Here is a 16,342-nt window from a genome sequence, read left to right as displayed (position 1 = left end):
TTATACAAGTGTCTTTTTGAGTAGACTTCAAGCTGCTTTTCAGTGCAGCGAGGTGTGTGCGGTGTTGAACGGTAATGAGCTTCTTTCTCCAGAGCGCTCTGTTGACACTCCTCATCAGGTTAAAGGAAGTGCCTCTTTCTTTCTCGTTAACAGCCTCTCCCAGGTGTAAGACATTGTCTTTCAGAACATACTTAAGTGAATGCAGTGTGTTATTTTTCTGTCAGAAACTACATTGGGGACTATATTTATTTATATAAGTCAACCGCGTATTACGGCTTGACGTTGAGAACTGCATCATGGATCCCTTTCCACCAACGTTTTTTTTTCCCCCCAGTCTGGGTTTCGTGAACATGAAAAGGCGCGTATGTTTTAGCAGTTTGACTCCGGTGTGTATGCGAACACTTCAAAGCAGCTGCGCAGAGACTGAGACTCATATTTGAATTGAATTTCATATCTCTAGTATCGCCTTCTCCCACAATAGGACACAAGTGACTATAAATACATCAGAGCATCAGTATTTCAGGGAAGATGAGGTTTGGATTGGCAAAGAACGGCATCAACATGCTCTACAGTGTGGTTTATTGTACCCAAGCAAAGTACTGGGAAATCAGACACATTTCAGCTCTTCAGTGATAATGAGACACATGCAGCATGATGTGATTTACCCAAGTAACACTTTGTTGTTTCAGGATCAAGACTCCTTTTCAACCAATCAAGTCATTTGTTTTTGTTGTAGTTGTGTTTTGAAGAATCATAGACAACCCTTCTCTCTTTGAGAACTTTAATACAGATCATGACTTTTTTAGTCATATTTGAATGTTTTCTTGTTCAGATGACAGCCTAAGCTCAGACAACGAGGTTCTGGAGATTCCCTTCATCAGCAGATATAGAGCAGGAGTGTATGAATGCACCGCATCCAACGACATTGCAGTGGACACACAGACTGTTGAGCTCACAGTCAACTGTAAGTCTAGTGTGAATTTAAATCAACATGCGCTACACATACATATGCATCATACAGTGGGGACCAAAAGACTATTAAAAGATTTATTTATTTTATTTCTATTTATTTATTTACTTACTTATGGACTTATTTATTTATTCATTTTATAAACAAATATTTGCATTTAAAAACAAATCTTTAGGATTTTATTTAAATAAATCTAAAATTCTAATATAATTTGTAATGAAATGTAATGACTTGAACCCCACTTTATTTTACAAATGATCTGTATTTATTTATTTATTTGTCTGTAAATAAACAGAGACTTTTAGGATTTTATTGAAATAAATATAAAATTATAATATAATGTGCAGCAAAATGTCTTAAAATAAATAAATAAATAAATAAAACTAGTGGTTTAAGACTTTTGAACCCCACTTTGTGTACAAAGTTTATGTATTTATCCATTCATCTGTTTATTTATTTACTTATTCATTTAAACATGTAAATAAACTGACATTTTAGAATATAAAATGATAATATAATTTGTAAATAAAAGTCTTGAAATGCAAAATAAAAGCATCATCAATAGTGGTCTAAGACTTTTGATCCCGCTTTATGTGTACAAATTATATTGAATTTGTCTGCTTGTTTGTTTGTTGTTTGAAGTTGCATTATGATGATCACTAAGTAACTAACAGTCCCCAACAGAGATCCTTTATGTGTTTTTGTGTGTTTAGACCCTCCCAGTGTTTCAGATGGCAGAGATGTTGGTGTGACCCTGGGTCAGAGAGGTGTCCTGCAGTGTGAGGCAGATGCTGTACCCGAGGCAGATTTTGAGTGGTACAGAGATGACAGGAGGTATGGCTATATATCACTTCAGGATATTCTGCTTCATCTGTTCCTTTCTTTGGGATAAAACCATACCCTTAATGTAACACTTAGTGTTATATGTGTGTCAGTGTTTGTGTACACTCTGTAATTTCTCAATTTCTCTTTCAATTTACAGTTTCTTTTGTGCTAGATGTGTACAGTAGCAGCTAGTTCTTAACAAGAGTGTTCTGTATTTCCTGTTTATCTGTCATATGTATAATATTGGATTTGACATTGTGAAGTGAAGGACAAATACTTTTCAATAGTTGTACATGTATGACTAGATATGCTGTCATTAGTTGTTTTTAACAGCAAAATACTTGAGTGCCTTTGGCTGGAATGTGTCTCAGTATGATCTCTCAAACTGTCTTTGATGTCAAGTGAAGAATAAGTTGTCACGATGTTGTATCATAATTAAATGTGCAGAAGTGCGCGTGTGCGTGTCCCTCTGCATGCCACTGCCAGTAATTCAATCCTGCAGTTTTGTCTCCTTTTAATGTATCCAGGCCCGCCGCAATCTGCGTCCGAAAATGTTGACGCTGTCATAAATGTAACCTCTAGCTTCAAAGCAAGCTCTGATGTAGCATAAACAAGGTCAGGCTGATTCAAGTCTCCCCATTTGCTGACTGTTTCCCAGGATCTTCAATGGCTTTGATGGCATTGAGATCGAGGATGCCGGAGCATTTTCAAAGCTGACATTCTTCAACGTGTCCGAGGCAGACTATGGCAATTACACCTGCGTTGCTATCAACAAACTTGGGAGCGCTAACACAAGCATCATCCTATACGGTAAGTTTCAGTAGTTGCTGGTTTCAGTCAAGTCTTAAAGTCTGTGTGGAGCCTCTTCACAATTCTTCAACTAGTTTTTAGTTTTTGTTTTTTTGCTTAAACTTTCGTTCCAAAAAAGCTGAACGAAAGCAGAACTTCTCGCTGATAACGTTCCTGTAAACACTGTGAATTTTCCTTTGGTAGTTTCTGACCCGTTCAACTATTAATCTTTGAGATTTTCATCTCAGGATTCTCCTTCATTTGCTTTTGATTCATGTTTTTGTGTTTGTTTTTGTTGATGTAGAAATAATTGAACCCACTAGTTCGACGCTATTGCAAGGTTAGTAGAGTGCATGGGAATGTGGCCTCCTAAAGCATGTTCCAACGTGTTTAATACGCAAAGAAGATGCAAACATGGTTATTTTCACATCAACCACAATGTGACAAGGCCAAGTTGTTGATACGGCACTCAAGTTTATCGGCGAGGGCGGCTCACTAAATGTCCCTGATTTGAACAGGGTAATATAATTGTTGTGCCCCGTCTGACAGAATGTGATTGTCAGATTGTAAATTGGCCACTAGCTGTTCCTATTAAGAGGGCTATTAGCTTAAAATCCCATTTTGTAGTGTCAATAATATATTCAGCGCATTGAGTGACAGTCTGAATTGGCGCTCTGGGATTGGCGGGGTACTGACATGCCTCAATCTGCCTTCAGTCACTGTGGGTTGATGAATGGGTCTCTGTTTTCTACAGTATAGCCTAAACATGTTTCTCTTTCTCTTATGTCACTTTCTTTCCTCTCTAACCTTCCTCCACCATGGCATGGCGTCATTATGTCAATGCATGCTCTCATCCGCTGTTTGTAAGTACATGTCTGTGTCAAATTATGTCTTTTGATGTTTGTTGAATTGTGAGTGCTTCATTATTACTCAGCTGATGAGAAAAGCACTTAAAGGAAAATTTTCATCATTTACTTGCAGTCATACTTCCATGGAACAGGAAAAAAAATTTAATACTTTTCTCTAGCCAATGAAATTACAATGAAAAGCGACAAGACAAAACGGACAGAAAAGTGGTCCATATGACTCATGCACTGAAGTCCAAGTCTTCTGAAGTTATACAATAGTTTGAGAGCAGTAGTGATGCCTGATTCATAAAAGAATCATTCTTTTGAGTTGAACATTTTGAATGAATCAGATAATTCTGTCATTCATTTGAATTGGACTGATCTGCTTCTCAAATTCTCCCTGACACAGTAATCTCGTTGCAGTGGATTATAAATAAAATTTTTGTTCTTCATGCAAAGCTATCGTATGGCTTCAGAACACTTGAAATAAAACACTTGTGTCTATTGGACTACTTTTATGATACTTTTATAGTACTTCTGCATTCTTTTTAAAGTCTAAAAGCTTCAGTCCCTGTTCATTACAGTAGCATGAATAGAACTAGTGTATTATTCCACAGAAGAAAGAAAGTCACAGGTTACAGGTTTGGAATGATATAATGGTGGGAAAATGATGACAAAAATTCACATTTTTGGCTGAGCTGTCACTTTAAATGTACAATTGCCCCTTACAAAATAGTGCCATGGTCTGACCTGAACATAGTAACCATGGTAATACACAATGGTTTATGGTGCACTCAGAAAAAAAGTCAAAAGCTGTCAGTGGGGCGGTACCTTTTCAAAAGGTTCAAAGATGTACTATATAGGCGTTAAAATGTACATTTTAGGTACAAAAGTGTACCTTTTTGAAAAGGTACAGGCCAAGTGACAGCTATTGTACCTTTTTTTCTGAAAGTGTACATAATTCTGTACATAAGTGTAAAAAATTCAGCAATATTTCCGTCTTTTGGTATACAACTGTGAATGTGCCAACAGTAATATTACCATCAATGCACTTACATAGACAAAAATTATATAGAATTGGAGTTCTATTGATGTATAGAAAGATTGCAGTGCACACTTCAACCAGTGAATCTCAAATAGCTGCAAAACTCACAGTAATGTCATTAATTTAATACTTAATAAAATAGTTAATAGTTTTTTATGGTACTGATTTTTGCATTTTATATGGTATATTCTTTTAAATATGTTGAATAATATGTTTAAAAGCAAAGCTCAAACTGAGACCCATATTATTTGAAATATTTTTACTAAAATATACTGATTGTCTGCTAAGTCAAGAACAACCTTTGTCTAGATAAAAAATAATGCTCATTACGTATTTTATTTATTTTTCAATTCACTCAGTTTTTCGTAACTAAGGTTATTTAATCTCAGAGTTAAGAAAAAATGTTGGGAACATTTGCTAAATATTAGCATATGTTAAGTTTTAACTGACAATCTGTCAATAATCAGTTTATAAATATATAATATATATTTATATATTTCATGCAGAGAGAGACTTTACTGAGCATATGTGGAATAAATATCATCTACTCGAACTTGTTTGTGATTGAAAATATTATAATTGCCTCCGGTCTTTCCTACTTTTTTGTAAGGGGTCATTTTTCACCTGCATATGTTGTTGATGGTTGTTACTGATTTGTCCTTGCATTGTCCTTTCTTCTCTGCCAAGAATAGAAATCTTGTCCTGGCCAACTTTTCTCCACTGTCTGGCCTAAAAAAAAAAGTGTGGGATTGGTAACCATGTCCTCTCCGGAGAGTCATTAATTGCATTGAATTTGATTGTGAGAACCTCACATTAGTATAATTACACTTGTGCAGGATTTACTCTAAGCTGTGGCTGCAGAATAATTGGATAGCTGTCCCTTAAGAAAGCCTACCGTACTCTCCGAAATCCAGGGGAAATTAGACTTCAGTCTAAAAGGCCCATCAAAGAGGAAGATTTAATAGACATCAATGCTAATACCATGACATAACATTTGTTTTGTCGGGACTGAATATTGCCGCTCTCTAATAGTGATCGTTCACACCAAACCTAAAGCGAAAAAGATTATTCAAACTTCTGTTGCAACCAAGAGTGATAAAAAGTCTTGTTCAATAGATGAAACTTTCCATCTGTTTGTGTATATGTATATACTGGGGGTTGCATACTGCTCTTTTACTAATTGACTAGTTGGCCAGAAAAGAAGACTAGTCTGTTAGTTGGAAATGACATTATTCAAGCTAAAAAAAAAAATTAAAAAATTAAAAATTAAAACTTTTATGAGTCAACCCACGAAGATGTAATAAAATATAAATAAAATGTAGCAATTTATAATGAAATAGTCAATAGTCTTTGCATCTTTCTTGATAGGACAGTGGAGATATCACAGGAAGTGAGTGGGAGGGGGTGGGGGGGGGGGGGGGGGGGGGTTGATAGGATTGTAAAAGGTCCACAAGGAGGGATTCGAACTCGGGACACCCAAAGCTCAACTGCGCTATATGTTGGCGTTCTGCCCACGAGGCTATCAGCACTGCCATAGTCAATAGTTTTAAGTATAAAATTCTATTATTGATTAAATCATGAACATAAATAATTAATGAGTATATGTCTTTCGCAGTGCTTCATGGGAGTAGGTGGTTGTTAACGAGCTCTTTTGCCTTGGATCTCATTTCCATGGTAACCATAGATCTCTGAAGGGTAGATCCAAGGAGGATTGTGAGTAATGTAGTTCTTCACTGAGAATGTGGCTTTCAAACAAGATGTTTCAATTATTTTTTATTTGTATTTTTAATGAAACTGGAATTACACAGACTTGTTGCCTTTCTAGATACATATTTCATCATTTGGAGTGTATGGTAGGTCTGGCTTGAAAGGAGTATATGTCAAAAGTCAATTTCTCTATGGGGAAAATGAATGGGATTTCTTCTTTGGAACCCAGCTGTTGCGTTCTATTGAACAATCACAGCTGAAGTCATGTGATCTGTGAGTAGTTGACTCAGGATCAAAGAAGCCATTAGCAGAGCTAACTCAGTAGTTGACTAGTCAGTGCAACCCTTAAATAGAAATATACACACATGTGGAATTTCAACATTGAACATGTCTGAACGTTAGCATGTTAGGTGTTGTTACCATATGCTTGTTTGATGAAACAGACTAAACCTTTACCTGATGACATGGTAAAAGCAATTGTAACCCAGAGACTACTAGTGACTGTTTCCTGCTTAACTATAGCCTAAGACAGAACTGAATTTCACAAAACCAAAAATGAGTATAAGAGTGGGTTAAAAAAATAAAAAATAAGACAACGACTGTGTTAGGACCATTAAAATGCTGTTAAAAAAAAATTGGGGTCAATTTTTTATGGGTATGAATTTGTAATGTTCTTCAAAGAAATCTCTGTTGCACCAAGGCTGCATTTATTTGATCAAAAATACAGTAAAATTGTAACATTGAGATATATTATTACAATTTAAAATAAAAATGTTCTGTTTTAAAGTGCCCCTATTATGGATTTTTGAAAATGACCTTCCATGCAGTGTTTAACACAATAAATGAAAACATCCTGCAAAGTTTTAAATCTGAAAGTGCATCATGTATAAAGTTATTATCTCTCAAAAGAAAGGGTCGACTCTGAACTATTGAAACGAGTCGTTTTTTTAAACGAATCCCTAGCCGTTTCATTTTGACCCGCCTGCCCAGTTGTTGCACGTGCAGACCCGGGAAAACTTGATTTTCACGTTGGTCTGAATGAAAATGCAAATGTATTTTTTGCCACTAGGTGCCGCTTTTGGAGTGTTAAAAAGAGCCGTTTCCCCGGTAACGGCTGTACACAAAGCAGCACTGCACTCACAAACCTGTTTTAAATGATCTCGACCAATCACCGCAGATTAGCGTCACGCAAAGGAGGGGTTTGGAAAAATGAATTGTTGAGCGAATCATTTGGGAGTCATTGAGCAAATAAGGTAAAAATAAATGCATATTATAAGAAAATTAAAGTGTTTTTTGACCTTGCATGCATGTCAACCTGTTGTTGGGGACTCCCAAAACCAAAATATGAATCTTTCATTACCCATAATAGGGGCACTTTCATGAAAGTAAAGTTAAAAGGCCCTTTTTTAAAAAAAATAGACTGGTTTTGTTTTTGTTTAATTTTAATTTTGTTTTGTTTTGTTTGTAACAAAACATATTTTGATCAAGTTAAGGCATCATTGCAGAATCAAATAGTTAATTCTTTAAAAAAATACATTTGTACTGAAATTAAGCTTGTGGACTGTATTTTACAACAGTAATATATAATAATTATAATATATATATATATATATATATATATGCTTTTTGTATTATTACTAATTAATCCCTTGACTTTATTGTTTTAATATTGCATCACATCAGAATACGAGCGCAATAGTTTTGATCAGACTGCCATACTCAACTCTTACTTTCTCGTTTCCATTTTTTACTATGGCAAATACAATAGTTGTCTGTAACGCATGTGAAGCATCTGTTCTACTTTTCTGCTTTAGTAATCTGGTTAAACTGCACCTCCAGTGATTATCTTGTTTATAAGCAATTGCAATTACAGCTGACCTCGGCTGTTGACTGGTCAAGGACGCGGCGTACAGTAGGGTAATAATGGTGAGAGCACAGGGAGACCTGATGTGCTGGTTTGAAATGAGAAGCACAGATGCTCCTACGTTACAAATGCGACCACTAAAGACCCTCGCTTAGAAGTTAATCTGCCGAGCTGGAGCACTTTCGTCCCAGTTAGATGACCCACTACCACAGCAGAGCCAGTGGAACCATGCCAAAATACTCTAGATTGACTTGATTAATATTTTTAGGCAAAACATCTCATTTAGATTCAAATATGTGCCTAATAGCACCAATGGGAATATGTACTGTAGTGAGTTCAGTATATTGCAACACTACAGTCTCACTTATATTGCATGTTGTGTCTTTCTATAAAGTGTTTTGTTATATAATCTCTTTTTTAGCGGAGACGACTTCAGTTTTAGAAATGACTTCATCCGATTTAGAGCAAACAGCCTTTGAAAACAATGCTTTGTTGGAAGGTTTGTGATACACAAGCTACTAATTAATACTAATCACTACAAACTCATCAACAGATAGGAGATGCTATAATATACTAACATAGATTTTAACTTGATTAGAAAATAGCGGTTTAGTGCTGTAAAGCTAGAAAATGCTGACGGCTGACAATGAATGAAAGATAATATTGAGGAAGTAAGATAAAATCAGAAGTGCAGATGCGTAGGTGAGCGCTCTATAGAGTTCATGCCATGTTACAGACAGTCAGAGGAATGAAAACAAGGCAGTTTACAGCACAGTTGGAGACCGGAGCGGTTTTGCCTGACGTGTGAATCTTTTCAATGCTTTAGGACCCGGAGCAGTTCAGGATGGCAACAGCGGCACGTCAACGGTCTTCACACCCTCCTGTCTACTTCTCGTCGTACTTCTACAATTCTTGCTCAAGTTTTGATGCCGAAGATGTTTCCAGTGCATAAACATCACAGTTTGTGTGACATCTCTCTCATCTTGGAGTCACAAATTGTGCATGGGTTACCTAAAATGCCCCAAAATGTGCATGGGGTACCCAAGTACTTCCTTTTAATAAAGTAGTCATGCGTTTCTTTTGTTTATAATAGAGTTTAATAATGTAACTTCTCTTACATTGCTAATTGTCGCACTGTTTTGCCCCACAGAATACGAGTACTGAATATTATTATTTGTATTCACTACAAGCAAATGACAGAGAGGCATGTTTAATTTGAAATATTTAATTTAATTTATTTTTGTGACTGTTTTAATTTAACTCTGTAACCCTTAAAAAGTCATATAGAATACAGTGTGATTGGGGAGGAAAGCGTTCAAGTCAAAGGCATGTGATAAGGAAGGTTATGTCTCCTTTTTGGTCTTTTTTTTATTGTCGCTATATTGTTACTGTATCATAAAACTGTACAGCCGATCAAAATAAGCAGCAAAAAAGACACAAACATGAGTACTTCTAATCTTTATTTTAACACACACAAAACAATGCAGTACATATCTGTTTGATTTTTTAGTTTGATGACCAGAATGGCACAGTTGGACTTATTTACTCCACAAAGTAATAAATCAGATGTTGGAAACATTTTAGTATATATGGAATGACGATGTATGAACTGAAGTTGGAAAACTTGGCATTTGGAGCTTGTTGGAGGTGTAATGCAAACGTATTGGATCCAGCTTGAAAGCCCAAAGAGCAATCTGCTCTAATACATGTTGAGTTTTATTTCATATTTTTATTACCACAATTGTTTTTCAAATGGATTTTGTTGAATTCTGTCCAGAGTTACGCAAACCAAACCGGGCGCTTAAATGTTCATTATTTAAGCACATTGTCCCTGCTAACATCTCTGTATGTATATGCATATATATAACTTGTACAAAGGGAAAATATGCACACTTGTTTTTACTAAAATTGTGAAACCGTTTAATACAATGCAACGTTTTCTATTTTTTTCTGAAGCTGTGTAATTTGTTTCTCAAATGGTATTATGGTAGATACCAGCTCATTGCAGTTGCTCATCGTGAAATCTGATGTCTAAATATTGTGCTTTTGGAAAAAGCAGACAAGACTCATTTGCCCTTCATCATCTCATTCTTTTTTGAAGTTGGTATTGGTTGACCTCAATTTTATTTATTTCTTTGGGCTATATTTGATTGGATGTATGCCTAATGTTTCCCATTTTTTTCATTTAAAGGAATAGTTCTGCCAAAGATTAAAACTCATCATTTATTCACCCTCGTGCTTTTCCAAAGAAAGGTAAAAGAGCCAAGACATTTATCAGAACAACTTACGGAAGAAAAAAAAATCGTACAGGTTTTGAAATTACTCGAGGGTGAGTAAATGATAGCAGTTTTAATGTTTGTACAAACAATTCTTTAAATATCATGAAGCACATATCAGATGGAAATCGATAGTCCAGTGGATTTTAAGCACAAGTTGTATGTTAATGAAAGGGAATGTGATGTATGTGCAGTTTAATGGGTGACAGTGTGGTTTCTTGCCCCAAACTTGTATTGTTCAGCATTATGGCATAATCTTTCCGTTTTTCTTTAAGATGTAGGCACCACAATCAGATTAAGAACAGTTTGCACGTTTCAAAAATCTGAGACTAAAACTGTCAGGACAGTCAGAAATCCATGTTTATTCCAGTATTTCAATTTAAAAAGCATTTCACAATAAATAATGCCTGCGAGTTCCTGTGTGGAAAAGAGTTTGGATTAACAGATACACAAGACTCATCTGTTCATGGCTGTAATTCAGTTCACATGTCAAAGTTGCTGCAAAGAATTGACTTAATTCCCATATTCCAACCTTTAAAACAAGCCTGGAGAAGTTCATTTTGTTCCACTGATCTCTGGTGGTTCCCTGGAGAGGAGCAAATTAAGTATTTTAACTCCTTGTATTGTAAAGAATTTGTTGCGTCATATGTTTTTCCTTTAATGGAGATGGTGTGTTCATATTTAAGACTTACAATAATAAAATGTTGTATCTAAATAGAACTGGTCTGCAGTCTTATTGTAATACTTGAAGGATATACATGCACTTGAGTGGCCATATGGTTTCCTTGATCTTTGAATTCAATGTCATTGGATGCATGAATGTCTTGTGTACGTATAAGCACTTTTCACTTGAATGTTTTTCAAAGTGGGCTTATATTTGATCATTTTTGAATAGACAAACTTGTTGAAACTAGAGCAAATCCACACCAACACAGGCTGATTCAAAATCAATAATTCAAATCCCCGATTCTGAGAACACTTAAACAGCACCTCGATCCTCTGGTTAAGGAAGGAGTGTCAGTATGGTAAGCGTTTTAAAGGAATTTGACAGACATGGCCTGTGGGAGTGATGCACATGAGCTCTAAATGCTGAGCTCGAGAAAGAAGCTGTGAGATCCATCCTGAATGATTGAAGTTAAAGAAGGCTTCGGTGAGGACTCTTAATTAAAGTCTTTTTGCTCCCGTGATTGTTCACTGTAGATGATGGCTGTAGTATCACTCTGCTGCTAGTTAGAGAGGCACCAGGTGACAAACATGGCAGTATGGAAGACAATTAGGGTGGTGCTGAGAGACAGGTAGACGCAGGTAAACAGCCGGATCAGCGTTACATATCTGAAAAAGAATGACTGCCACAAAAATATCAAATTGGATGGATGAATGTTGTATTTTGGAGACCGGGGCTAGTTGTCACAAGGGTTTTTACTTAAAGTGAGTAGAGGATTTGAATCAAATTTCCAACTGCACAAATGATTGTTTCCTCAAATCGTGCTTTTTGAATACGAGCTACAAAAATGTAATTCAAATCTGCTGAAAAATTGTGAATTTTATCTTCAAACTAAATTTCCTTTATTGTTATTTTGGCGCAATCAGTCAAGAACAAACTACTTAATAAAGAATATCAATCAACTTACAGCTTGAACTGTGGTCTGAGTACTAATATATAAAGTTACTTATATATTAGTACATGGTTATATGAAGTTGCTTGAAATGAAATATTAACTGAAATAAATATTTGAAAAAATACAGGTATATTTCAGTTAGCTGTCATTTAGTTTAACATACCGAATTTAGTAACTTGTACTAAAATTACAAAATTAATATATCTAGATATACTGCATTAAAAACTAATCAAAATGACAGACACAACAAAATTACTAATGTTGAAAATGGAAAATCTAAATATAAAAACCTAATTCAAATTTTAATGAACTCTCTATCGCGTGATGTAAATGTGTGTACTATACAGTATGTTTAAATATATATGTAATATAAAAAATTACATTATTTTCAAGATATAAATGATATATAATAAAATATTATGATAATTATTAATTTTGTAATATTTTACTAATTATTAGTTATATTATTTGTATTATACAAATTATAGTATTTCGGCCAAAACAATGGTTGATATTTTTGTATGTTCCCTTTTAAATTGTAGCTATTTCTTATTTCTTCATCTTTTATTATTATTCTTCGTCGTCGTCTTTATTGTTTACATTTTGCTGAAAGCAAATGACGTGCATTATTTAATGGAAGGTTCAGACTGTGACAACTTACCCCATATAGTGTTAATAGCATCCTGTTATTGGGGCATGTCGTCACAGATTATGATCTGTTTATCTTTATCCTTATTTATTTATTTTCCTGGGCCTTTTTCATAGCCAAGATCTAATGAATGTTTCTATACAGAAATTACCATAATCCTACCCTGAGACTATAAATATAAATTTACTTGGATTCCAAGAAAAATTGTGGGAAGATGTCGTAAGTAGAATTTGGCTTTTAACAAACAAGCGGCAGATGTTGAAATTGAATATTCATAGAGTTTTAGGACGGGGGTAGTGGAGGTGAGAAAAATGTTATGTAACTTGGCGATTTCTTGCCAATCCTTTGTCTATAGGCTATTAATGTTCGACATGAAAACAAAAGATGGAAGCCAGGGAATGATCACCTTTTATGCTTGGAGGTGAAGGTAGACAATCACCTCCCTTGAACCAAACAAAAGCCTGCTCTGTTCCTCCCTTCTGTACTCCTGGTGGACTTCTTTATCTTAGTGCCCAGGAGCAGCGCTCTGGAACATGCCATGAGAGCTGTTTATTCGGAAAGACAAATATGTGAATAAATAAGCATTTATACAGACTGCATTAACTTGACATGATATTTCTTGGCTGCATTATCTTTAGGACCACAGCCAAACCATGAGCGTATCGTCAATAGAGCAGGACCAGTGTGAGCAGAGATGTGCTAACAAGGTAAACTGGCTTTTAAAACATCTCAACACTGGTAAACTTGTTAAAAGTGCTCTGTGCAATAGTTAAGCATGGGGTTAGGGCACAATGGCTTTTGACATTTTGAGTAGACTACAAAACTACAAGTTTCTGCTGCTACATTAAAAGAATAGTTCAGCCAAAAATACAAATGCAAATCAGCTGAAAATGTACTCACCCTCAGGCCATCCAAAATGGAGATGAGTTTGTTTCTTCATCAGAAAAGATTTGGAGAAACTCAGTATTACAACACTTGCTCACCAATGGATCCTCTGGAGGGAATGGGTGCCGTCAGAATAAGAGTTAAAACAGCTGATAACAATGGTTTGAAGTTAAAAACATCTTAATGTTGAATCTCTTTATTACAAACACAGTTATTTTATGGACAGAAGTCATGTTGGATTACTATGATGTTTTTATCAGCTGTTTGGACTCTCACTCTGACGGCACCCATTCACTGCAGAGGATCCACTGAAGAGGTGAACTATTCCTTTAAATCAGCTGCTCTTAGCTTATGTATATTACTGTGCACAGAGAGCTGGGGCCAGCTAAGATTACTGGTAACACTTTATTTTAGGGTCTCTTACTTGCTTATTAGCATATTACTAGAATATTAGCCATTTATTAGTAGTAATTAAGCACATAGTAATGCCTTATTCTGCATGACCTTATTCTATATCCATAATCCTACCCAATACCTAAACTTAACAACTACCTTACTAACTATTAATAAGCAGCAAATTAGGAGTTTATTTAGGGAAAAATCATAGTTAATAGTAAATAAGTGTTCTCTATTCTAAAGTGTTACCAGATTAATTGTCAGGAGCTGAATCTTCTGGTCAAAGGATAGCACCTAATAATATAAAGTTGTGATGAAAACGTGTCCTTATTATGCATAATTTTTTTTTTCTAAAAGTAGTAAGGCACTCGAGGTTGTGCTTCTGTATTTTGTGAATATAATGCATAATGGTTAATCCTTCACCCATGAATATATAACAATATAATATGACCTTTTTGACCTTTATTGCTCAATTAAAAGTAGCGATGCAGCGATGTTAAAATTCTGACTTTATTTTTTTATTATTTCCATGTAGTTGCTGATGAAGTAAAAAAAAAAAAAATCAATATTAAAATTCTATATTATATAAGTTAAATATAAAACACAAAAAAAACTAAATTCAATAATTTCAATGAGATTTGGTAGAATAATTAACATTGGTTAATGCAATAACTAATTAACTGACACACTAGCATTACCTAACAATGAGCAATTGCTTTTTTAACATAAATTAATAAAATACAGCTGTATATTTGTATTCATTAAATAATATTAATACAAGTTTTACAAGTTTTGATTTTAAAAACATATTAGTAATTAACATCAACTAAGAATAATGATGCTTTAGAAGTCATTTTCATTTTTAGTTCTTATTAACTTATGCAGTTAATTAATGTTAGAAAATGAAACCTTATTGTAACGCGTTACCATTAACAAAGGTTCAATAAAGGTCTTTAATAAAATTAAAGATAAGCATTCACAATTAAATATACAATATCAATAACCAATATGCACAAAGATGGTGCATCCCTTTTTAAAAGCTTCTATGACAGTACGTTAGATAACTAACAACCGCAAACTAGAAGAAAATATTCTTAACTTTATTACACAGAACACATACAACAGTCTTGTACTCATTTTCCAATAGTAAAAAAAAGAAAAATACAACTACGGCTGTACATGCACATTGAGAGAGCTGTATGTTGCAAATGTTAAGGTATCATACACTTTACAATCGTAACTAGATAGAGACAGTCAGAAAAATAAATACAAACATACCATACAGTTTTGCAAGGGAGGGCAAAATATTTTTTTGCCAAGAGATTTTGGGTGAAACACTGTTGCTATGATTAAATGTAGCATGTATACTTGCAGCAGTTTTAAAATAACGGCAATCAGGTCAGCAAAAATCCAGTGTGCTGTTATTGAATGTTTGCTATTTTGTTTCCCTCAGACGACAATAATTATAAATATATCAATTAAAAAAATAAAGCAAAACAATCACACTCTGAATTATACCAGTTTGTAATTTAAATGGATTTGCAATGTCATTTAATGTACACTACTGTCGATCGCTGTGAAGGTTGTAGCGCCACAGTCTGTGGTTTGTACCGTTCATCCCAGAAGTTAAAATGACATCAGTCAATAGCATCTTCACCGTCACAATATTAGTGTTTTAAAAAGTTAACAAAATGATACTCTAATAATCTACAGTACAACTTATTTATGTACTTTAACCTGTTACAAAATTCACCAGAAATCATTGGGCAATTTCACTCCAAACACAACTGAGATATTGATGATTAATGATACTTATCAAAAAGATGATTTGATGTCTTTCGAAAGCCTAAAATAACTCAATTTAATGAGCAAAACCGAGCCGGTTGTTTACAAAAACTCATCCCAAGCAGAAGTTTCCAGCGTCGATACTGAATCTATTCAATTGCACTACCACATGATATATTTTTTTTAATGCACGCAAGGCACAACGCTAACAAGGAAAAGGTGTTTTGATCTCCGCAATTACACCGTCCTCATATTTAACAATCAAATAAAACCAGGATAAATATTTGCATATATTTCTTTCTTTTCTTTTTTTTCACATACAGCATTTTTAACGTACTGCATGTTGAAGAACAGTGTCGCGCTTAACGTAAAGAGCTCATGAATGTCATGATCATGATGAGGTCTAATTAATTAATATTTTAACTCTGCGTTCACATGATCTGATATCCTTATGAAAGAGCTCCGCCATGCTAACATCAGTCACAAAAACCATTCGGTCGGTCACAGAGCAGCATCCTTCAAATTAGAGTGCAGGAATTTCACTTGGAAAGGTCATTTACAATCTGTGGGCATATATTTATTTCTCTGTGATGTGCCAGACCTTGGACTTGAATCATTCCTCTTCAGAGTGTTTGTCTAGCGCTGTTGACAGTGCTCACTGAAGCTGAATGCAGACAGCTCACA

At 34.8% G+C, this 16,342-nt stretch overlaps 1 protein-coding gene across 8 annotated transcripts in view; it reads left to right on the top strand.

The window, feature by feature from the left end:
• Positions 1-11,048, top strand: part of LOC306864223 (neurotrimin-like) — a gene marked incomplete at its 5' end in the record, with an annotated part of 340,634 nt that extends 329,586 nt beyond the window's left edge. For 2 of the 8 annotated variants that reach the window (XM_079408067.1, XM_079408065.1), the window contains 5 exons: positions 833-964; positions 1,684-1,804; positions 2,454-2,605; positions 2,889-2,924; positions 8,887-11,036. In XM_079408067.1, coding sequence (XP_079264193.1) covers positions 833-964; positions 1,684-1,804; positions 2,454-2,605; positions 2,889-2,924; positions 8,887-8,975 — 530 coding nt within the window. In that variant the 3' untranslated portion in view covers positions 8,976-11,036. Of the gene's footprint in view, positions 1-832; positions 965-1,683; positions 1,805-2,453; positions 2,606-2,888; positions 2,925-8,469; positions 8,548-8,874 lie in introns of all 8 variants that reach the window. The other 6 variants (XM_079408063.1, XM_079408066.1, XM_079408064.1 and 3 more) reach the window with 6 other exon arrangements.
• Positions 11,049-16,342: the final 5,294 nt, after the last annotated feature.

This window comes from Barbus barbus (genome assembly GCF_936440315.1).
Source record: "Barbus barbus genome assembly, chromosome: 45".
Classification (NCBI taxonomy): domain Eukaryota; kingdom Metazoa; phylum Chordata; class Actinopteri; order Cypriniformes; family Cyprinidae; genus Barbus; species Barbus barbus.
The sequence above is the reverse complement of the archived record's forward strand: the minus strand, read 5'-3'. Positions and strand labels throughout refer to the sequence as shown.